General features: G+C 37.8%; 2 protein-coding genes across 16 annotated transcripts in view; one reads left to right on the top strand and one right to left on the bottom strand.

Moving 5' to 3' along the window:
- The window catches only part of caska (calcium/calmodulin-dependent serine protein kinase a), a 158,087-nt gene extending 140,591 nt beyond the window's left edge, over positions 1-17,496 (top strand). For 4 of the 14 annotated variants that reach the window (XM_052564422.1, XM_052564424.1, XM_052564420.1 and 1 more), the window contains 14 exons: positions 1,496-1,684; positions 1,974-2,052; positions 2,458-2,543; positions 2,995-3,063; positions 3,794-3,862; positions 5,299-5,334; positions 6,510-6,548; positions 7,042-7,238; positions 7,431-7,546; positions 14,503-14,583; positions 14,679-14,759; positions 14,861-15,063; positions 15,257-15,340; positions 16,192-17,496. In XM_052564422.1, coding sequence (XP_052420382.1) covers positions 1,496-1,684; positions 1,974-2,052; positions 2,458-2,543; positions 2,995-3,063; positions 3,794-3,862; positions 5,299-5,334; positions 6,510-6,548; positions 7,042-7,238; positions 7,431-7,546; positions 14,503-14,583; positions 14,679-14,759; positions 14,861-15,063; positions 15,257-15,340; positions 16,192-16,368 — 1,506 coding nt within the window. In that variant the 3' untranslated portion in view covers positions 16,369-17,496. The remainder of the gene's footprint in view (positions 1-1,495; positions 1,685-1,973; positions 2,053-2,457; positions 2,544-2,994; positions 3,064-3,793; positions 3,863-5,298; positions 5,335-6,509; positions 6,549-7,041; positions 7,239-7,430; positions 7,547-14,502; positions 14,584-14,678; positions 14,760-14,860; positions 15,064-15,256; positions 15,341-16,191) is intronic. The other 10 variants (XM_052564427.1, XM_052564423.1, XM_052564429.1 and 7 more) reach the window with 6 other exon arrangements.
- Positions 17,497-19,014: 1,518 nt separating this feature from the next.
- nyx (nyctalopin) lies at positions 19,015-23,069 on the bottom strand. Of its 2 annotated transcripts, XM_052565023.1 has the most exons (3): positions 22,821-23,069; positions 22,642-22,678; positions 19,015-21,272 (listed from the first exon to the last, which is right to left on the bottom strand). In XM_052565023.1, exons 2-3 carry the CDS (start codon positions 22,661-22,663, stop codon positions 19,882-19,884), a joined length of 1,413 nt encoding a protein of 470 aa, XP_052420983.1. In that variant the 5' UTR covers positions 22,664-22,678; positions 22,821-23,069; the 3' UTR covers positions 19,015-19,881. The 2 variants fall into 2 exon arrangements, with proteins under 2 accessions (XP_052420983.1, XP_052420984.1); XM_052565024.1 differs by lacking the exon at positions 22,821-23,069 and having other exon boundaries at positions 22,642-22,703.
- Between the last annotated feature and the right edge of the window lie 159 nt (positions 23,070-23,228).

The raw sequence follows: 23,228 nt of genomic DNA, 5'->3' as shown, positions 1-23,228 counted from the left end.
AAGATACAGTATTAGTATGAGATGAGCTGAAGAAAAAAAAATTACCTAATGTTACTGAAGTCGATTACTTTGCATTATTTGAATGCTTGGCCAAAGAGATGTTGAAAAAGCTCTACCTCCTTTAGTGGACTTTGCTATCCTAGGTACAACCAAAAGTCCAGCGTTTAGTGACCTTAGGGAGCGGGATCTGCACAGTATCTTACTACAGCTTGTGTGTGGTTAGATGTTGAGTGTTATTTGAGTTTCCTTTTATTACAATAACAATAGTTCAAAGCAAATGTGTCATATTGCACATTCATCTGATCTGATGTCTGATCGTATGGCTGTTTGAGAGGGGAAAAAAAAGTTGTTATTATTATTACTACTTATAAGTGGTCTTTGACTTCTGTAAGTAGCATAAGAAAAATGGCAAGATATGAGACTTATAATACATTATAACTATGAGAAATATAATCCATTGTAAAAGTGGATGCAACGTGTTCATTGTGTTATAAATCATCATACTCTTAAAAGCTATTAAAAAAAAATAATAATAAATAAAAAACAAACAAAAAAAAGGAGTAGTATAAGCGGAATAATTGAATATAACCACAAATAAGTAAACATAATATATTAAAACTGTTCTTATGAATATTATTGAGATGATACAACATAATTCTAATAATTTAACGGCCCGGAGTCAATTATTCCGCTTATACTACAGTTACCACACCTCAAGACATCGATCAAATGATATATTTAAAGGGATTCATCCGGTTTTTGAACTTAAATAGCTATTGTGAGTAGGGATATTTCTTCCGCATCTCATCCAATGTCTCTTTATAGCTTTGATGGCATTCTAATGCAATTATTAATGAAGTTATTAGAAAGAGAGTGAGAGAGACAGAGACACACACAGAGAGAGAGAGAGAGAGAGAGAGAGAGCTTGTGTGAATTAGCTGTCTCATCACTAGTGAGAAATGTCATGTGTAGCCATTAAGTTGTTACACTATATAGGCTAAGTGATACAATTGCTGACAACACCTTTTTGTGCAAACTGTGTACAGTTTACTATGTGAAGTGATATGGATCTGTAATGTGGTCAAGAGAGCTTCCTGGAACTGTGTTCGTCCTGTGTTTCCCAGAAAATAATCGCACACCTCCGAACGTTCATCAGCCAATCAGATTCAAGCATTCAACGGCCCCCGTAGTATATGTTTTTTTTTTATAATACATTATGCGTTAATTACGATATTAAGCACCACAACTGTTTTCAACATGGTTAAAGAATTTGACTCCTAACCCTAAGGTTGTGGGTTTGAGCCTCAGGCTGGCAATACCACGACTGAGGTGACCTTGAGCAAGGCACCAAACTCCCAACTCCTCCACGAGCACCGCAGCATAAATGGGCAGTATTTGCACAGCCTTGATTGGTTACTTAATCATTGTTCTGTGATTGTAATGTTTTTTTTATATTGTGTGCTTGTATCTCACTCTTAATCACTCTTTTTTTCAGGCCTTACTTCAGACTCATGATGTTGTGGCACATGAGGTATACAGTGATGAGGCACTGAGGGTCACCCCACCCCCGACATCACCATATCTCAACGGAGACTCACCTGAGAGCACAAACGGAGACATGGACATAGAGAATGTTACACGAGTGCGCCTGGTTCAGTTCCAGAAAAACACAGATGAACCGATGGTATGAGTTCACAAATTTCCTGTACATGTACACACACATATATAAGCCTAAAGACTGCATAGCATCAACATTACAACAGTTTCTAGTGGTCCACCTTCAAAGTGTGCAGATGCAAGCTCTGCACATCGAATATCTTGTGTTGTCAGTCACATTTGGCACACCTGATCTGACGATGGTGTTGATTAAGCTCTCACGGTGGTTACATTTTATATCCACTTGTCAGTCAAACTTCCTGAAAGCCTGATTCTCACCACTGTGGTTTTAAACAAGTTTGTGGGCACTGTTACAGGGTATCACGTTGAAAATGAACGACTTGAACCATTGCATCGTGGCAAGAATAATGCATGGAGGAATGATCCACAGACAAGGTACATGCACCAAATGTTTTTTTCTTCAATACTTCACCCAACACTGCTATACTGAGATCCACTAGCCTTCCATCTTTCCTGTACATCTCCATAAACATATGATGAGTTAATAGGAAAGAGATCCAAACCATTCATCTTCACAAACCCCTCGACCCATATTCACATGTGGCAGGATTGAGGGCTTTTGCTGTCATCCCGTGATGGTCAAATTGCAAAATCTCCTTTACCCAAGCCTTTACCCACATGCCACACACACGCAACTATTTCCTACATGTTATGCAAGCAGGAAAACCTATTTTAAACCTTGTGCAGTTAATGTTGTCAAGTTTTTAATTTATGAAGTTTGTAAGACTAGTGAGATGTTTTAATACATTTAAAATGTTGTTTTTTTTTGTAACAAAAAAGGAACTTTGCATGTTGGAGATGAGATCCGGGAGATCAACGGCATAAGTGTAGCAAACCAAACGGTGGAGCAGCTTCAGAAGATGCTTGTGAGTAGGAACTTGTGTATTTTCAGCTCTAAAGTCATTTTAATCACCTTCAAGCTGTTTGAATTATGATTTTTAGACTTTCATTGAGGTATCCAGCAAAATGTCCAGAATTACAGGCCACAGCCAGTAAAGTGCACTAACTGTACCAACTGTAAAGTGTAATGGGTGTAATGTGAGAGACATAAGCGTTACAGAGCAGCTACCTGATTACAGTTAAATAAAATAAAAAAGACTCCTCTAAAATAAACATTGATTTCATTTTAAAAATGGCCACACACATTTATCACAGTGCAGATTAACAGTCTACTTTTTCCACTCTGTTCCCATTTGTGTTTTATTGTCCACTTTTTCCATTATTCTTTGAAATAAATAGAGCTATATGAGGATATATAGACATAATCCAGTAAAAATGCCCTTTTTAATAATTTTCCTTTTGTTTTTCTGTTGACAGCGGGAAATGAGAGGCAGCATCACCTTTAAGATTGTCCCAAGCTACCGTACACAGCAATCGTCCTGTGAGGTAATGGACTTCATGGCCTCTGCACTGTCCTCCGCTCTGTCTCTGCCAGTGTCCTCTCTCTGCAGTGCTGTGGTTTGCCTCCCCGGCCTGTCATGGCCTTTTGTGGTGGGGTTGATTGCCGTGGATTCTTGTGTTACTAACTGCCTGCCTGATGGCTGCGTGTTAATGCTTTTCTCCCCAAAAGCCTCCACCCTGCCAGACCTAAAGGCCTGGCTCAGTCACTACTGCACACCAATTTCACAACAAAGATATCGGAAGCCTAGCTTACATATCACCTGTGTTGAGGGAAGTCTAGATGTACAATGTGAGAATGTTCACAGACAGTGTTGCAGCATTATTCGCAATTTAAAAGCGAGTCTGTACCATGCTGGTTACAGAAATCAATTTTTCATAAGAGTCCCCTGCCATATCACACGAGTGAGAGGATGTTGAAATTAAAGTGGTCAGATTTCATGTGGAATTCCTTCAAGCACTAAATCTCTCAAGGAAAGGAAGATGTGTACATTCCGTTGGCTCCCCCTTCTGGTGGAAAGCTACAATGCAGTCTGGTGATCAAAACATTTTTGTTTTGGTATCTGTAACATTACCATGCTTTTAAAATGTCTATTTAATAACTTTAATTACAAGCAAATCTTTTGGTTTCCTTACATGATGTCCCCAATTTCGCACCGCAGTGTTGGCTAGTGTTAGTTTGCTCTGCTGTTTCGCTGACCTTTATATCTTATTACAGAAAGAATCCCCCTCCACCTCCAGACAGTCCCCTGCTAATGGCCATTCCAGCATTAACAGTTCTATCTTGGTAAGGATCCCAGGCAACTTCAAATAACAACCAGCTTCCCTCCCCAACAATCTCCTAATGTTGTTTGTGATTATTTTACCCAGTTCTTGCAGTCATACCCTCTTAATTTGCACCAAATGTTATTAGGTTTGTGTAATGTCCAGTTTTATGGTTTTGTTTTTCAAGTTTGTCTTAATAAACACACATGCAAAGACTAAACAAGACAGCGGCTAACTTCCATTGAACATAGTTTCCGTTATCTCAGTTCACAAATTGGTGTGCTCTGTGCTGCTGTAGCTCTCTCACTCTGAATACAGTATGTGGTCCTAGGAACACTGTACAGTGGACATGGGATCTACTATTATACTTTTTAATTCCTTTGTGTTAGCAGTGATGTATTGTGGCTGACAGCAAGCACAATGAAACTCAGTGGAGGCATGCAAAGGATTCCTAGCATAAATAAAAAGCCTGCATACTTTTAACAAAATGCAGTGAGATCTCCATTAGCACTGCATTTGAACTAGGGGTGGGCGATAAAGAAGTTGACATGATAAATCAGTATAAAAAATCAAATAGTATCAGTTTTGACTAATGTGTTTGGTACTATGTGGTTGAGAATGGGACTTAACCCTGTCCCTTTTAGTTACTTTTATGCTGTCAAACTCTCCTACTAGTTTAGTCTGCAAAAAGTTTTGGTAAGTGGAATTTATTTATTTAGATATATGGATATATTCTTATAAATATTATAAGCAGAAAAAAAATGTTTTAATAAAATAAGTATTTATTAAAAATATTTATTAAAATATTCAGATTGAATATAAACATACAATTATGGTAAGTACTGTAATACACAATAATAGTTAATAAATATTTATTAATTATATCATTGAAATATTCTTGCAAAAAAGTAAATGTACAGTGAGCTGCTTTTGTTGCCCTTTCCTGCTTTTATACTATATAAATAATTATAGTTTGCATAATTCTTTTTCCAGTAAAATTTAAATAAACTCTGTAAATACATATTTTGACCGTCCAAAATTTGAAATGACGTTTGCTAGTATCGCCCACCCCTGCTATCGACCCAGTGGGACCCACTTGGTGTTCTTCATAGAGGGGGTTAGTCTCCACCTCATGAACATGCTTGAATGGAGTGTGGTGCTAAAGCTGCTTGCTTGCTCCTTGCTTTCTTGTGTGTTGCTGTTCTGAGATTTACCCTCGACAGCCATTCTTCTCTTTTAACACATGTATACACACAGAATGAAGTAACTTTTGTGGTTCTCCCTTGTGAAGTTAGCATTGCTCCCAGTTGTTTTAACCAGATTTTTTTGTTACGTTTTGTTGAATGTATATTTCTCTTCATTGTTATCGTTATTAATTGTTATTTAATTGTTTCATGAGTCCTGTCTCTCCTCTGTAAATGGTCAGTCTCTCTTTCACTGCTGGGCTTTGCTTTACAGGACTTGCCGTCAACCATCCAGCCAAAAGGACGCCAGGTGAATAGAGCATCCATCAGTCTTAGCACCCTCTATTGACTAATGCTTTCCCACACTGCTTTTGTGCTTGAGATTGAAAGAACATAGTGATTCACCGCTATTAACATCCTGCTTCCTCTATCAGTTTTTGTACTAACGCCATTCACCATTAGCTGCTCTACAGACAGACTTGGTTTAGTGTTATTGCATTGCACTTACTCAACAACAACACTGTAAATGCAAAGTTATTATTCATGCTTTTTTTTTTAAAAAAGCTTACATAAATTTTAGGGGGATTATCATTTTAACATTAATTTTTATTTTTACACATGGGTTATTCTATGCGTTGAACCAGTTGAGAAAATATCAAATATCAAAATATGAAATTTGAATTAAATTTCACTAGTTTCACTGCATTTTACCTTTGTTCCATTTAAAAATAAATGTTTATTAAATAAATTATTTTATTAATTAAATGTTTTATTCATATCTAAGTTCAAATCTTTGTAGTGACGAGCATCCTCACAAACAATAGATAACACTAAAGATATGAAAAAGACAATTCGTTTTCTTAAAAATACCCATTTGAACCAACTTTTTACAAATCATATCAACTCCAAGGCAACTATTATTCAGACCCTGTTAACTTTTATCTTAGATAAAAAGGGACATGTTAGATTGGTGTGTCTGTCTTATCCTAACCCCATACAGTCTCATGCTTTTCTACTTGCCTTGGGCTACAGAGTGGTGTGTGTTTCCTCTCACATCCCATCTAGATTACCCTGCAAATCAAAAAAGCTGAGAACATGTGGAATCAGAAAGCCCATCACAATTTGTTCTTCTAATCTCTAGTCCTTGCCTTTAAGCATTGTGTCCTCATAGGATGAGAAGTAGAAAGGGAGACATACAATCAGCAGAGGGCGCCATCTGCCAGCACGGGTCCATCTGTGTTGCCTGAAGTGCATCACTGAGTGCTGGAAATGATCTGCTATGTTCCTAGTGATGAGAACAGAGTGATATATATATATGAACGATATCTCCACCCTGCTTTGTTCCATTTTATCAACCCATAACTTTTCGGAACGTTAGCTTGTATAGCTGCATTCTTCATCTCACCAACCCCAATAACAGTGCCGTATTAATGCCGCCACAGTGCCATGATATTGCATGATGTTTGTAATACTCTCATGCCCTAGATCTCCAGACCTCCAATCAAGGATAAATTTTCCATACAGGTAAGATTTTAAAGAATAAGCCCAATCTGCTTCTCTGAAAAACTGTTGTGTAACCATGCAAGTCCAAATGTAGCAAGGACTCAGAAACAATTACATCACCAGTGTGAAAATATAACATTAAGCTCGATTTTTGCAACGTTTGTACTTAAAGGCCCCTTTCAGTCAGTTCAGTGTCATTTATTTTTAATCCAGGAGTCACACACCACTCTACCCTCAGACTGCAGTTCAGTACTCAACTGCACTAAATGTCCAGCAAGGACTCGTAACTCACTCTCATATATACTTACATGCATCATCAGTTTGCCAGCATGCTCAGTTTTCATTCCCTGCAGCTTTAGCCAAGCATGCCTATCATCTCAACTGAAACCTGATCTCCACTTGTACCTTGACCTCCAGTTGCACCTTAACCTCCTCTTGTACCCTAACTTCCTTTCCTGTGCTGTGTCTGTGCCACTGTAGGGTGTTTCTGACTTCGACTTATGTCTTTTCTCAGATCTATGTACGGGCGCAGTTCGAGTATGATCCGGTGAAAGATGACCTCATCCCCTGTAAAGAGGCAGGGATTCGCTTCAGAGTGGGTGACATAATCCAGATTATCAACAAAGATGACCATAATTGGTGGCAAGGAAAACTGGAAAACACCAAGAATGGCACAGCAGGACTGATTCCCTCACCTGAACTTCAGGAGTGGTGAGTTAGGTTCTTTCCTAGAGCAGAATCACCACTTCAGTCATTTCTTTGGTTTGTATGTTGAAAACCAGAAGACTGTGATTGAGGTTGAAGGGACAGAAGATACAGTACTCAAAGATGTGCTATCATCAAGGCTAACAGATATGCCAGCACACTAACCACATGTACATCTATTTGTTTGTTTTGTTCTAGGCGGGTGGCCTGTATAGCCATGGAGAAAACCAAGCAAGAACAGCAGGCAAGCTGTACTTGGTTTGGCAAGAAAAAAAAGCAGTACAAAGACAAATATCTAGCAAAGCACAACGCAGGTAGAGTTTCCAATTGGCTTGCTGCACCTTCCCTCTCTCTTCATACAGACAATAGCTAGATTTTGGTCAATCAGCTCTTCCTTATTGGAGATCTAAGAATAGGCTTCTAACACTGGTGTGAACGTATGACATCACAAAAAATAGCAGCTCTCAGGGAGATGTAAACAAGTATTGATTAATGATAAACATTCACTTTTAAGAACTTTTCCCTTAAAACAAAATAGGGTCATTCTTAAAATGACAGCCTGTTCTACTTAGAAGTAAATTGATATACAATATAAATCAATACAGTATTCAACATTAATCTGATAGAATGCATAGGACATTATAAAAATGTAATAAGATTTTATGCATTCTACCAGATACATGTTGCAAATGTTGCAGTGTGCCATTAATCAAAATAAATACGCTTTATTTTATATTTTTATATATATATATATATATATATATATATATATATATATATATATATATATATATATATATATATATAAATGCAGTTCTTTTTAATTTTCCTAAAAGATGTATTGTTATATGTATTGTTTATATATATATATATATATATATATATATATATATATATATATATATATATATTAAAATAGAAAATTGTTATAATATTTCACAATTAAAATAAAATTCAAATTTAATCAAATAAGAGAGACTTACAAACATTAAAACCTTTAAAAACAAACTTACCAACCCCAACCTCCAAACCCAACAGTTTTTCCAATTTAATATGACATTTATTACAAGTATTGTAAATTGAAATTACACTCTTAAAATTACACACTTGAAACAAGAGAATTGTACACACTGCAGGTATTTGGATGAATAAATACGGTATCTATTTTTTTAATTAGGATTTGTTTACTATACAAAAATATTATTTACAGGGTTGGCATATTTAGATCATAATTAAAGAAGATATTTAGTTCATTACTGACAAGCATATCGAAGAAAAAGATAAAGTAATAAAAAAGAGGCTCATATGAGATCCACTTTATGGAATGACCTGGTAAATGAATCTCTTTGTATATGATCAAATGCTGGAATTGACTGTTTGTTTGTTTGTTTGTTACATCATTACTGTTGTCAGATACTCATATGATCAGAAACACAAGAGAACTCTATGTTGTTGATGGCCATTGCTAACTCAGACCAGGTGGAACACTGTCAGGAAGAATGCATGTATGTCTTTTTTACATCAGTGACAGTCTATCATTAGTATTATGTTTATATTAGTTCCTGCTTTTCAGCAATAGCAGACTTTACCCTCATGGGATGGTTGTCAGCAGATGTTGTTAGAAACGTCTTCATTGAATGATTTAAACTGTAGTTTCGAGGCTGTAGGGAGTGTCTCTGTGTGTCTAGTGGAAGGTATGGGCAGGTAACCTGGCCCTGTGCTGTCTGGTTCAAATAACCTGAGGTCCTGACTGCAGCATTTCCACAAATAGCAGGGTGACTTGTGCCAATACATAGCCGAGTAGCTGCATGTCTGATTCTGCCTGCTGTTCCCTGACCAAACAGTCCCTTAAGAGTCTTTCATTTTGTTTCAATTACCAAAGGGACTCATTAAAGCCAGCCACTGTGGAAACCTGGGTTGTTATCACTGATGAGCAAACCTGCATATATATACTACTATGCAACAAGTGTGTTTATGTGTGTGTTCTAATGGGGAATCCAAAGACCATAAGTCAGACACCCATGTTTTCTGTAAGAGTGTGTGGTTGCTGGTAAAGGACCATGGGAGAGAAAACATGTCTTTACTATGGGTAACTCATAAATGTCATGGATAAAGTTCATGTGTTCATCGTGGCTCCAGGTCTAAACCAACACACAACCTTCACTGGAGATGCACCTGTGTATGTGCTCTCAGATGTACTCCTCTTGTTTTCAGATATACTTTGACTGGATGCAGATTTTGCGACCTCTATATAAATCGATCCTGACACTATGAAAGATGGCAATTACATGATCTCGTTAGAAGCATGGTGAACCCCACCTCTTTTAACATCTTATATAAGCGAGTCGTTTTGGCTCAGGATCAGGTCACTACCTTCGAACACACAGGATGTTAAACAACACCGTCGTTCCTTCTTGTCAAGATCTCCCCAGTGGTGTGGAATAGTTTAAAGGTGAGCTTCCCAAAAGGTGGATTTGTTAGTTCCGCCTGTAGATACAGGGACTGTGACTCCACTGAATCATAAAGCCAGAAACTCATTCAGTTCAAGTATGCCAGTTCAAACTTTTCTTGCTACACAACCTTGATTCTGCATTGTTGTATAATGCAGTGTTTCTGAAGGAAGTTTATAATGCAGGTACACTACCATTCAAAAGTTGGAGGTCAGTAAGATTATTATTTTTTGATAACAAAGAAAAAGCCCGTTCAATTAATCAAAAGTGACAGTAAAACTTTTAACAATAGAAATATTTCTATTGCAAATAAATGCTGTTTTTTAGCTTTCTTTTTATAAAGTAATCATATTATGGTCTATAGAAAAAACAAAAACGGCACAAATGTTTTAAACATTTATAATATTAAGAAATGTTTCTTGAGCACCAAATCAGCATATTAGAATTTTTGCATCACAGGAATAAATGGCGTTTTAGAATATATTAAAACAGAAAAGAGTAATTTTAAATTATAATATTTCACTTTTTTACTGTATTTTTGATCAAATATAAATGTAGTCTTGGTAAGCGTAAATGTCAATCATCTTTAAAAATAAAAAATACCCAATTTTGTGGTGGTGCATGCATAGAATGTGTAGTATTGCAGTGTGTTTTGGTGAAATTTAATAATTCGCTTTGATTTATCATTGTACTAATGGCAAAGTACATTTTTGAAATATTTTTGATATTATTATTTCATTACTGTTCCCTGTCGAAACTGCACTCCCTGGTGCATCTTTCAAGTATTGAGTTGGATTCCCTTTTGCCTTAATTCTTTGTGGCATAGATTCAGCTGTTGTCTTATGCGATTAAGTTAGTCTACTAGTATCATGGCAATTGGTTTGAACACAGTTATACTGAGAAAGTTAAAGTTGTTTTAATGTTTAGTTAACAATATTTCAAAAATATGTTAGCCAAGCATTTAAATCTGCATTTTCCTACTTGCATCAAATGGTTCTGGCCTAAGGAGGCCCAACGGTAGATCTGGTCTGATCTGGGCCGCTGGAATCACGGTGTTCTCTGAGCACCCAATCACTTAGATGATCAAATAGACTGTGTTGTGTTGAGCACAGCTCCCTCAGCCATCAGCGGCGGGGAGCGCAGATCAGACAATAATCCCTCCAGAGCCCAGTGCCCCACTTTACTGAGTCTGATTTGAGCTCACTCAGCCAGTGAGGCTGGAAATGAGACTCTTTGGGGTATTACAGCCTTTTTCAGGTCTCATACAAATTCCTCCAGGATTATTTAATTGTCTGAAACTGTTTTGATTTTGTGGGGTTTGTCTAAGGCAAGGAGCATTGTAACAGTTGTGCTTTGGGCTTTTCCAGCTATAATGTGCAGGTTCAGATCAGGTTTTGAAGTAAAATAGGAATTTCCAATAGGAAGCAGTTGGTAAGGACTTGTCTTTCACAAGGAGAATTGCATCTTTTCAAGACAAAACAACAACATTGCACCAGACCTATATTTAAAGAGGTGTGTATCTACAGGCCAGAAAAGTGCTTCTCTCAGTTATATGTGAAAGCACAAGGAGGTCAGTTCAGTTGTGGCTTAGCTCAATGTGTGCACAATTTTGATGTCCTTTTAGCCCCTCCCTTTACTCTGTTCTATCCTAGTAATTTCAGAGTTGACACACATCTTCTCAATCCACTTTTCATTGTATCATTAAAAACCTACAAGATCATGTTTTTTATTTTGTCTCACACAGGTTTGTTCACACTGCTTGTTTTTCTCATAATGCACAGTTCATGCCACATACATGAATGAAGCATAAATATCATGCAGAGAGATTTGCTATTGCTTTTTGGCATGACTGAACTTACAATATTAACCTGGCAGATGAACATAAAACAGAAAAAAGTTTGGGATTAGTAGGTGTTTTTTGTTTTTTTTAAAGAAATTAATGATTTTATATAGCAAGGCTACTTTAAAATAATCAATATTGACAGTGAAGAAACGTACAGTGTTAAAAATGATTTCTATTTCAAATAAATGCTGTTTTTTAACTTTATTTTTATAAAGGAATCTTTAATAAAAAGAAGTATTGTTATGCTCCCCCATTAACTCTAAGGTTAGATTTGAACCCTAACCCCACCACCATGACTTGTTTCTTCTTTTTTCCCTGTCTTCCCATCCCTTTATTTTTGTTAAGATGTCAAAATATAATTGTACATGATACCCGCTAAAAGAAAACAAATTTTGTTGGAATTTTCTATGCCAATTTAGAAAACGGAATAAATGAAGAAAGAGGATGTAGATAGATAGATAGATAGATAGATATGTGATGATAGATGGATAGATTTTAATATTTCACATTATTTTTTCTGCATTTTTGTTCAAATTAATTAGAGACTTTTTTTTCAAAAACAAAATCTTACAAAGCCCAAATTTTGGAACTTTAATGTATACATGCATGAATCCTGAAGGAGGTGGGTTTGATGGTGGACACTTGAACTGTCCCTCTAAGAAAGCATCTAGTAAACACATAGCAAAGAGAGCTGTAATGATACAGAGCGATGGTAGAAATGTGTCGGCCAGTAGACATTTTGCTTTGTTTATACTCTGGTAGACATGACTATCACTATCATTTGTTAAGAATAATACGGTCTGTTGGCTTGTGTGACTGAAAAAATAAATAATATTATGTAGCTTTCATCTGCCAAGTTTTTAATTCACTGGATTATCTAAGAATAGGCATTACCACATGATTATGTAATATATACACGTCCACACATGTCATGATGTAAAGCGTTGCTGTTATAGAACATTACTCATATTGTGACCGTAAATTATAATACTTTGGCAGATTTTCTGAAACAGCTCTTAATTCCACAGTGTAATGGCTGCTTTCAGATTCCGGTCTTGATAATGCAAGTGCATTGCTGTGAATGTCAGAGGCATGTTTCATTGTTAGAGCGGCGACGTCTCGCATGCTCTGAAAGCGGCCCATCCAGAGCAGCCCGAGCTCACGGATGGCCATCATGTCTCTGTGCTTCCAGCATCACAGCTTTGGGTGTGCTTGTTGTTGTGTTTGTTTACTGATGTTCTGTTAACTGAGCCATAACTCAATGACCCCCTCCCCTGTCCATTTTACATGCTGTCTATCTACCAATGGCCTCTGTGCATGTAAGTAACTGTGTTGCTGTGCCATACAGCCTCTGTGCTTACCTCTCTCTTTCTCTGTCTGTCTCTGTCTCACTCAGTGCCCTTGCCACGGTGATTTTTTTTTAACCTTGAAACCGTCATTGCCTATTAGCAACCGTCATTTTTCTCAATCAACAGAACAAAGATCTTTTTTTAAGTGTGTGTTTGAATGTTTGTATGGTATTCGTGGTTTACTTTGTTGTGTTGTGCTTTGTGTTTTTAGTTTATTTTTAAGTCTGTATTCTCTGAACCCTGTGCACCTATATCCACTGACCCACAGCACAACATGAGGCTTCTCTGTGTGCAAATCCATTAAATATCCTACATATAAAGAGCTGCATACTCAAGGTCATGTGAAAGAGGTGCATGAATCATTTAAGGCATTTATTGAGAGAGATAGATGAGTGCTTGAATCACTTTTCACATGTAAATGACAGAGATGGCTCACGTTTCCCAATACCAAGTCAACTCACTGTCTCCTGCACACACACCGATGCCCCGCATGAACACTGCAGCCAGTTTTACTCCTCATGCAACCGAAATACCATGGTAGAAAAGCCTTAGTGATATAGCTTTGTGGTAGTTCACATAAGCAATAAATAATACTTTGTACTTTAATGCAGTCGTATTTCAGAGGAATCATCATTTTAGCCCATCTGACGGTTTCTCATTTTTATGCTAGCATTACTAGTGATAGAATGTGAAAATTAACTGGTGTCGGTTTCAACTTATAGCGATTAAAAAAATTTAAATAAAAACTGCAAAAAGCACTATAGAAGTAGTCCATGCATGCAACAATCGAGGCTTTGTGTGATGACTGAAAACTAATTGATAATCATCTTCTTAATTCTCCTTTGCACATTCACTATAAATTATGTTGGATAAATATGCTTCTGTTTAAAAGTTAGGAGGCCGTAAGATATATTAGAATGATTTCTGGCTGTTAGAAATTCAGGTTTGCCATCAAAGGAATAAATAATATTTTAGATTATATTAAAATAGAAAGCAGTCATTTTAAACATGTAACTGTTTTTACTGTATTTTTATACAAATAAATGCAGACTTGGTGAATCTTAGACTTCTTTTAAAAAAATTTACAGACCCCAAAAAACACAAAGCGGTTAAATCAAACATTAAGTAAATTTAAGCAGAATTACATCATAATGTACAGTGTTAACAAGTGTTATTAAAGTCATATTGTTTTTAAAGATTAACCGTGCATGAGATGATGGCAATGGTAATGTAAAAATAGGGGAATTGTGCATCCAGAATATCTCCATGTTTGACATTGGTGACAAGTTTGAATATGCAGAAATGCCAAGTGTGAGCGGCTGGGATGTGTTTTCTCAGCTCAGCTTCTGCGCTGCATTTGAACACACTGCTGCGGTGGAGATTGAATGTCAGTCAGACACAGTATTAAATCCCCCATCAGGCCTGTAGCATTACATAAGCGGCCTAAACACAAATTACCCAAAAACATCCCCCTTTCCTTTGTAAGAGTCCACATTTGTTTTTTATGTTTAAACCGTTTTTTTTTTTTTTTTTTTGTAAGTCTAATGACAACAGCAAACCGTTTTTGAAATTTAAGATCAATCCCTCCCTGCTATTAAATAATAATCTTGTGTTCGTTTTTGTTTTAGTGTTTGATCAACTAGATCTGGTCACATATGAGGAAGTAGTGAAGTTGCCAGCATTCAAGAGGAAAACATTAGTTTTACTAGGTATGTATGTAGATCTTGGTTTAAATCCACATCTTACCTTAGTTAGTTGGCATGAAGCACATCTCTTACATGTGTGGTTTGCTGTCGACTGCCAGGTGCTCACGGTGTTGGCCGAAGACACATCAAGAACACACTCATCACCAAACACCCAGACAGATTTGCTTATCCCATTCCACGTAAGAAACCTTCCCAAATCGATGTCTCTAACTGTCCACATGATTGCTCAACCAATTGGTTGCTGCTCAACTCAAACTCAAACTAATTTCTGTCCCAAAAGACACAACCAGACCTCCAAAGAAAGATGAAGAGAACGGCAAGAATTATTTCTTTGTATCCCACGACCAAATGATGCAGGACATCTCCAACAACGATTACCTGGAGTACGGCAGCCACGAGGACGCAATGTACGGCACGCGGTTGGAGACAATACGCAAGATCCATGAGCAGGGACTCGTAGCCATACTGGACGTAGAGCCGCAGGTCAACCTTTAACTGCCCTCTGCATTTATTCAGGAGAAAAGAAGAAGCTGAAACTTTATATATAGAAAACTGACTAATTTGATTGCATCTTAATCATAATTGAATACCATATCTCAGTTACAGTATATTAAGACACATATGATGGGGAGATATGATGTAGTGTAATAACAGTCTTGTGTTGAAATGTTCTCAGGCACTGAAGGTTTTACGGACAGCTGAATTTGCTCCCTATGTGGTTTTCATTGCTGCACCAACCATCACTCCTGGCATGAACGAGGTGAGATCAGGAGTTCTCACTGACAGAACAACACCTGACTTCTCTTCCTTCTTTCATTCAGCTACATCTCTCTTTAGCCGCTCGCTCTTTCTTTCTTTCTTGTTGCATGCACCTTTTTTGGCATGTTTTATAATTTCTTCTAACTTTCCTCACATCACGCTCAGCTTCCCAGATGGTGCAGGAAGCTGCCTGTGAGTATGACAGGAAGTCAACTAGATCCTAGTGCTTACAAAGCTCTTCCCAAACAAGTCCACTTCCTTTATGACCTTTATAACTAAGGTCAATTGGACAGAAGGCTGTTTTTAAGAAAACCCTGATCCACATCTTACTACTTATTACCGTTTAAAAGTTTGGGGTCAGTAGGAATTACATTTTTTTTTACATTTTTAATTTAAATTTTTTTTTTTTATATATATATATATATATATTTTTTTTTTTTTTTAAGAAATCAATACTTTTTTTTACAAGAATGCATTAATATTTTAGCAAAATCCACAGGAAAAAACTTGTTTTCCAATTTTCAAAAACAAATATATATATACATATATATTTATATATATATATATATAACAGTTTTAGACATAGATTTCTGAAGGATAGTGTGATTCTGAAGACTGAAGTATTATTATCTTTTATTATTAAAGAAATGTAGGCTTGGTGAAAATATCTTACCGACCCCAAACTTCTGAATGATATTGTATAAATACACTAGTACCATCCTTCCCAACTCTCCCATCCTCCATTTATATCTTAAGGATCATAACTGAACTTTTCTTACATGGGCACGTTACAAAAGGCCCTTTTTTCCCTCTCATCTTCACTTTTGCTTACTCTTCTTCTTTGTGCTGCAGGACGAGTCATTACAGAGGCTGCAGAAGGAGTCCGAGATCCTCCAGAAGACATACGCACACTATTTTGACCAAACCATCATTAATAATGAGATTGACGAGACTATTCGGCTCCTGGAGGAAGCCATAGACCTGGTTTGCACCACGGCCCAGTGGGTTCCAGTGTCCTGGGTCTACTAAAACAGCAAACCGACCTGTAACCTTATACCCTTCATAACCTCATACGTTGTGCATCTCTGCAAGAAGAAGGAAGAAAAAAAAACCTTGCAACTTTCCCATGATGCAAACAGAAGCCCACTTCTGAAGTCTAACAGCAAGATCGATGTACCTGCAGTGAGCCCAGTCTTGGCCCCTCACAGACTACCTAGACGTAGTGTTGTATTAATGAAAAAAAATCAATAAAATAAATGACTAAATATTGTCATGTCTATATAGCTAGGAGGCAACATTTTGTAGACGTTTGATTTAAAGAGACAGTATCCTAAATGATGCATTTTCCTGAAAGGAATATTTTAGTAGTTTGTCTACCAGTATTTCTGTTAGTACCAGACTGAAAGTGTGGTATTCCAACAGCAGAATCCTCACAGCTTTCATCTGTCCAGCCGTCCATTAACTCAGCCATTACACATAATCCCACATTATCCATGCGGCAGAGCCCAGCTGCTTTAGCACAACTCTGCCATTCAGCTTTCAACCCTTTGCCTTTGTTTGGTTTGTTTCTCCCATTTCACCCTCCTCTACACGTGGATACTGTCTCTCTAAAGACGCACATAAATGTTTTAGAGATTTGAATGAGATCTCATGCATGTGAACATTCACGAGCGTCCATGCTGTCAGTGTTAGCTGTGTTCAGACCGTCCCCCGCAGCAGAAAACATTCCATTCGTCTGGATGAACACATTCAAACAGGTGGAGCCGGTGACCAGGAGAGGGGGATAAAAAAGACCTATGCACATCCCTTGCATTTTGGCAACTTTGTAAACAGTTTATTTTTACCAATCATGTAGTAAAATGTGTTTGTAAATGGTCAACATTTTTATTTGTTGTAAGATTACGGGGTTCGGGATAAAAATGAGTTCAGAATTGTGTCGTTTGAGAGTATTAATGCTGATTCAGAAATACAATTTTTATTCTGTGCAGTTGTTTGAGGAAGAGGCCTGCAAACTGAAAAGACCACACGGTGTGTTCATCTGAATGGTTCTGTACATGACAAACTGCGCTGTGTAAATGGCTCTGCCGATGACGGAGCAGCTCTTCGGTATGAGCGTGTTTTAGGTTTTTTTAAATATATTTCCTTTTATGTGGTGAAGATTTCCTTTGTCTCTTCTGCTCTGTGTTGCTCATCCAGCTCAGCTCTTTTGCTTGGCCTCTCTGTGTGAGGGGCCTATAGAAAACTTTTGGTTCCTCTTCTACCGTTGAGTTTTTGTGTATTTTTCCCAGCAGCTGTGGCAGGTCGACTCTGTGTGACTGCAGCCGGGATCAGTGCCCAGTTATGTGTCTGAGAGCGACCGCTGGTGCTGTGTATCACACATACTTCTGTATGCAATAGAAACTGAGAGCTAGTGCACTGATACGTGGGTAAAGTTTCCTCTTAATCGACGCTAACTTTCAAGATTTTTATTTGAAGTCTCTTATGCTCACCAAGGCTGCGTTTATGTAATCAGAGAACAGTAAAACTGTAATATTGTGGAATATTACTACAATTTAATATAACTTTATTTTAATATTTTTAAACATCTCAATTATTCCTGTTAAGGAGAATTTTTAAACAAAATTGAAGAATTCTTTAAAGAATACAAAGCTATCTATCTATCTCTCTCTATATATAGATATAGATATAAAATTAGATTATAAATGTCATTACTGTCACTTTTAGCAATTTAATGCATCACTGCTGAATAAAATAATTCATAAGATAAAAAAAAAAAGTATTTTGGTACTGTCATAGAGGTAAATATAAACCTTTAAATGTGACCCTGCACCACAGAACCAGTCATAAGATAAGGGTGCATTTTTTTGAAATTGAGATTTATACATCATCTGAGGGTTTAAAAATAATCTAAATATTGAGATGAAATGAATCTCCTTTAAAGTTGTTTAAATGAAGTCCTTAGCAATGCATATTACTAATCAAAAATTAGGTTTAGATATATTTACAGTGGGAAATTTACAAAATATCTTCATGGAACATGATCTTTACTTGGTATCATAATGATTTTTGTCTTTTTGAGCCATACAGTGTATTGTTGGCTATTGCTACAAATACACCCATGCTACTTGTGTGCTTCAGGGTCACTTAAAGAAGCAGGATTTATTTATATTCAGATTCCAGGAGGCACAACTAAAGGGCACTTGGCATCACCTTCCTCTAGCTGGGTCGGGGTATGTCGTCGTCTCCTGCTCACTAACAAACTGTGTTCCTCCTGAAGAGAGCTGCTTCTCATCATTGTTTGTGCCACAGTCAAGAACAGGGGGTTGAAATGCTGCCATCCCAGTTGATGAATTTAAATAGTTACACCACAAATAGAAAAATAGACTTTAAATCTGGAAGAAAAAAAATATATAATAATGTACCATTATTTGTTTTAAGTAAATAACCTGACAATTATTAACCAATTATTAATAACCTGCATTAGTAACCGCTGCAGTACCATGAGAGCATACTTTTTCCAAACAGGAGCTAAACTTTATGAAAGCATATTCTGAGATAAGTTTATCTTGACATTTAGATTTGACTCTAAACACTGTTATTTTGAGAGTCGAAGGCGAATGCTGCCAGTTTAACACATCAGAGATTTAACAGCACTCTTTAAAAAACTTTGCACCTAGGAGTCATTTTATTGAGTGTTTTTGTAATGGTATTTATTCAAAGTATCTCAATCACACATGAACAAAAATCAGTGTTAAAGCACAATAACTAGGTCTCTTAAACAAATCTCATATATTTAGTAGCTCATAAACTGCTGTCATCATCTGTCGTGTATGACATCATCCTTCTGTGCACACTGTGCTCGGTATCGTGAAGATATATGATCATAACAGTAAAACACCATGATATAGCCAATCCATTTAGTTACAATATGAAGTAGCTTACGTTGCCGAGTGCACTTAAGCTTTATGGAATAGGAGGACTAATGCATTTTCCAGTACTGGAAACTTACCCAGTTCAATGAACCAAACAAAAGAGGACAGTGTGTTATGCCATCTGGTGAAATGATAGCAAGAAGCTTAATCAGATAAATCTCCTACACAACAAATGTTACAAAGTTACGCAACACAACATGTACAAATGTATTCATACTATAGATGCGTTAAGATGTCTGCAATCAAATCTAGATCAAAATATAATGATATAAAAACATTTGCGCCTCTAGTTGCATTTCTCACAAAATGGCCTTCAGTTATACTTCAATCAATCCTTTGCACTGGCAAAACAAACAAAAGTCCTTCACAGTCTTGTTTGCTTAAAACATGCTCCTTTCCCTTCAAAACCAGTTTCCATTTCTTTAAAGAGATGATCATCTCCAACTCCATGATATCTGCCAGAATTTCATTTTCAACATGAGAAAACCCACCGCTTCTGGCAAGATAGATCAAACGTCTCATCACGGACCCAAACCCAAACATTTCCCATACTGGAAAATTACTTCCACTCTTGGATGCGCTTCAATCCCTTTCGCTATTCACCAGACTCTCAAGAGGCATTAATGCAGTCAGTCTGGACTTGAATAAGAATCACAAGAAGAAACACAGACCGAGGAGCTCCAAACAGTCCACGTCCAGAAGAAACCTGACTCTCGGCAGGGTCCTGCTGGGTGCCGTTCCTCAGACCATCCGTGATGTTGACCATCTCCTCCCTCAGTTCCTGCTCTAGAAGTTTGGAGATGAAGCTGTTGAACTTGTTCTCCACGGTGGAATTCTCGGGAAGAGTTGTGGTCAGGTTGAGCTCCGGGGGATCCAGACAGGTGCCGTTCAGGTGAGCGAAGACAACTTCACTCAGGTCCAGGCCGGCCACAGAAGACGGAGATGCACAAGGAATGTCCCTCACCAACTTATAACTCTCCATCCACTCCCTCAACCACTCCAGGTCACAGGTACACTCCCAGGGGTTTCGAAACAGATACAGGCGGCCGATTAAATAGATGGGCTGGAAGACGGAGAAGGGTAGAGATGTCAGGTTGTTGCTGTTGAGGTGCAGCGTGATGAGGCTCGTCAAGTTCTCAAAGGCTCCCTCCTCGATATAGGACAGCCGGTTTCGGTCCAGGTACAGCACCTCCAGCTCCACCAGGTCACTGAACCATGCTTTGGAGACATTGGTCAACATGTTCCCACCCAGATTCAACATTTTTAAGTTGCTTAAGCCCTTGAAAGCCTGCTGGGGCAAGTCGACTAACAGATTATCGTTCAGGTAGAAGTTCTCCAGACGCACTAGATCTTTGAAGGCCTCGTCGTGGATCACGTTTATGCGATTCTCCTGTAAGTTCAGGTACTTGAGGTTGGTTAGGCCCAACAAAGAGTTGTAGGCCACCGCTTCGATCTTGTTTCGCTCCAAGTAAACGTGTGTGAGGTTTTCCATCCCCCTTAGGGCACCGGGAACCCGTCGAAAGTTGTTCTGGAAGCACAGCAGTTCCTTCAGGGAGATCTGCTCCAGGAAGATGCGGTCTGGCATGCTGAACAGGTTACAGTCGGAGAGGTCCAGACGCACCAGGCGCTTGAGTGCCGTGAAGGAGCGAGTGTGCAGGTAGCGGATGTACTCGTTGTGGGCCAACTTGAGCTCCAGCAAGTTGGGCAGCCCTTTAAATGCTCCCGGCGTGATGAAGGAGATGTTGTTGTGGTTGAGCGAGAGCGTCTTGAGCGAAGGCAGGGTGCCAAAGGCTCGCTCGGACAGAAACTTGATGCTGTTCTTGTCCAGGTTGATGGAGGCCGCCTCGCAGGGGAACTCTTTGGGCAGGTCCATCATGCTGACGTGGTCACACAGGATGCTGCAGCTCTTCTCCTGAGTACATGTGCAGCTTGGAGGACAAGAGCGAGTGCAGGCCCACAGGGCCAGGGCATGAGGGGGGAGGAGGAAGAGGAGGAAATACACTGCAGAGGAGAAGAGAAGATTAGGGAAAGAGATGTGTTGACATTTAACCACAATATGCAACTAGATAAACTGTCATCTTGTCAGTATTTTCATGAAAGCGCTGTTCTGAAATAATTCGAACAAAATGATTCACACATGGCATGTGAGTCATTCTCAAAAAGTGTTGATATTTCAACATTCACTCAAACATTGTTTAAAGATGTGACACTAATGATAGATTTAAATTAACCATGTTTTAAACACACACACAGGGTTTTTATACTGGACAAACTGTATTTTCCATTGCCTTATACCTAAACCTACCCCTTACAGGAAACTTTCTACATTTTTAGATTTTCAAAAAACGATTTTTCCTCATGAGTACCTAAACAAAAATGGCCATTTGGTCCTCATAACATGATCAATACCAGACACGCATGGACACACGCGCGCACACACACACACACACACACACACAGTTAAGGACATTAACTTTTTTTTTTTCTTAAATCAATAAGCAAACATTTTTTTTAGATTACTTGTTACTTTTGTTGACCCCAGTTGTTAGACCTTGCAATTGTGGTTATCCTCAGGAAACAAAACTACAAATGTAAATGGCATAAAAGAGGAGTAAAGAATGTAGGGGGCAATGAGGTTTTCAGGAACTTGAACAGTTCAAACTAACTAAAATACATATATTCAATTTGTAAGACAAGTCAAACTATTTCATATTGGGATAAGAAACCAGGTTACAAAGTGAATCCTTTTCATGATCAAAAACTTGATACTTTCAAATTTTAAGAAAGAATTCATCACACTGAACTGTAAACGGACACACTGATGAATCGGTACTGAATACCACACACACACACACCACAGGTTTACACTAAAACTGCATGAATGAATTGCAGAGAAATGCTAATATTTACTTGACACAAATAGCCTTTCATTTAACTTGCAGATAGAATTTCCAGGACTCTGTTATAATTATACAGAAACAAAATGCTAGTCATGTAGCAGAAGCAATCACTTTGCAAATGAGTCGTGCTCGTCCTCCCGGCAGTTCTGAGAAGATTACAGAGAGCACAATCAGAGACTGGAAGAATAATTTAATGTGTGGCCTCCCTCTGTCCTGCATCTGCTCTGGACACTGAAATTATGCTGATTAAGAAAGGGCAGATTAGAGATTACACAAACACAAGTCGTTTCCTTCAATTTGTACCAGTAGAGATACTGTATTTCAGGAGCGCATTGGAACCATTCTTTAATATAATGTACTCAAAATTGACTTTTTCAGCATAGCCTGGTTTAATTACAACTGCTCTTATACAAAATACACCAAACTGATTACACCAAGAAACTTAAAACAGCAAAAATACATGAACTTACCAGCAATAATGATGGAACACATCGCTGGTCCTTTCAACTGTGGATTTTTAAAATGGCATTTATTGAACATCTCATCACCAATAGAAGACGGAACATTTTATTCAATACCATTACACAAATAATAAAAAAATAACTGTTTAAGGATTAAAAAACATCAGGATTCGTCCCAACCTACTTACCAGTCGAGCATGTTTAGAAAAGTTTCTCCTGCACTGACAACTAATAAAAATAGATCCACAAGTTTGCCCACCACGACTGTATGGGTATGTACTGCTTCACTCCAACTGAAAATATGAAATGATTAAAAGTGCCATCGCTCACTTTGTGTTTGTATGTGTGCACACATCCACTAACATCAGCACTCCCCTTCAGAAAGCCATCACTTAATGGCAGAAAAATCCTGGGATTATAAGTGTTTAAAGCAGTACTCTGAAATCAAAGCGAGTAGAAATGACCCGCCGGGACTCAATAGTACATACAGATTACAAGCTCCAATCTTCTTATATAAACCAGAGGCCATGAGATACTGGAACAATGTAAACGTCTCAGGAAACATCTGCAAGTATGTTAACAACTTTCATTAGAGA

Source organism: Carassius gibelio, chromosome B9, assembly GCF_023724105.1.
Source record: "Carassius gibelio isolate Cgi1373 ecotype wild population from Czech Republic chromosome B9, carGib1.2-hapl.c, whole genome shotgun sequence".
NCBI classification, from domain to species: Eukaryota; Metazoa; Chordata; class Actinopteri; order Cypriniformes; family Cyprinidae; genus Carassius; species Carassius gibelio.
Note: the sequence above shows the minus strand (reverse complement) of the source record. Positions and strands in the feature narration are given on the sequence as shown.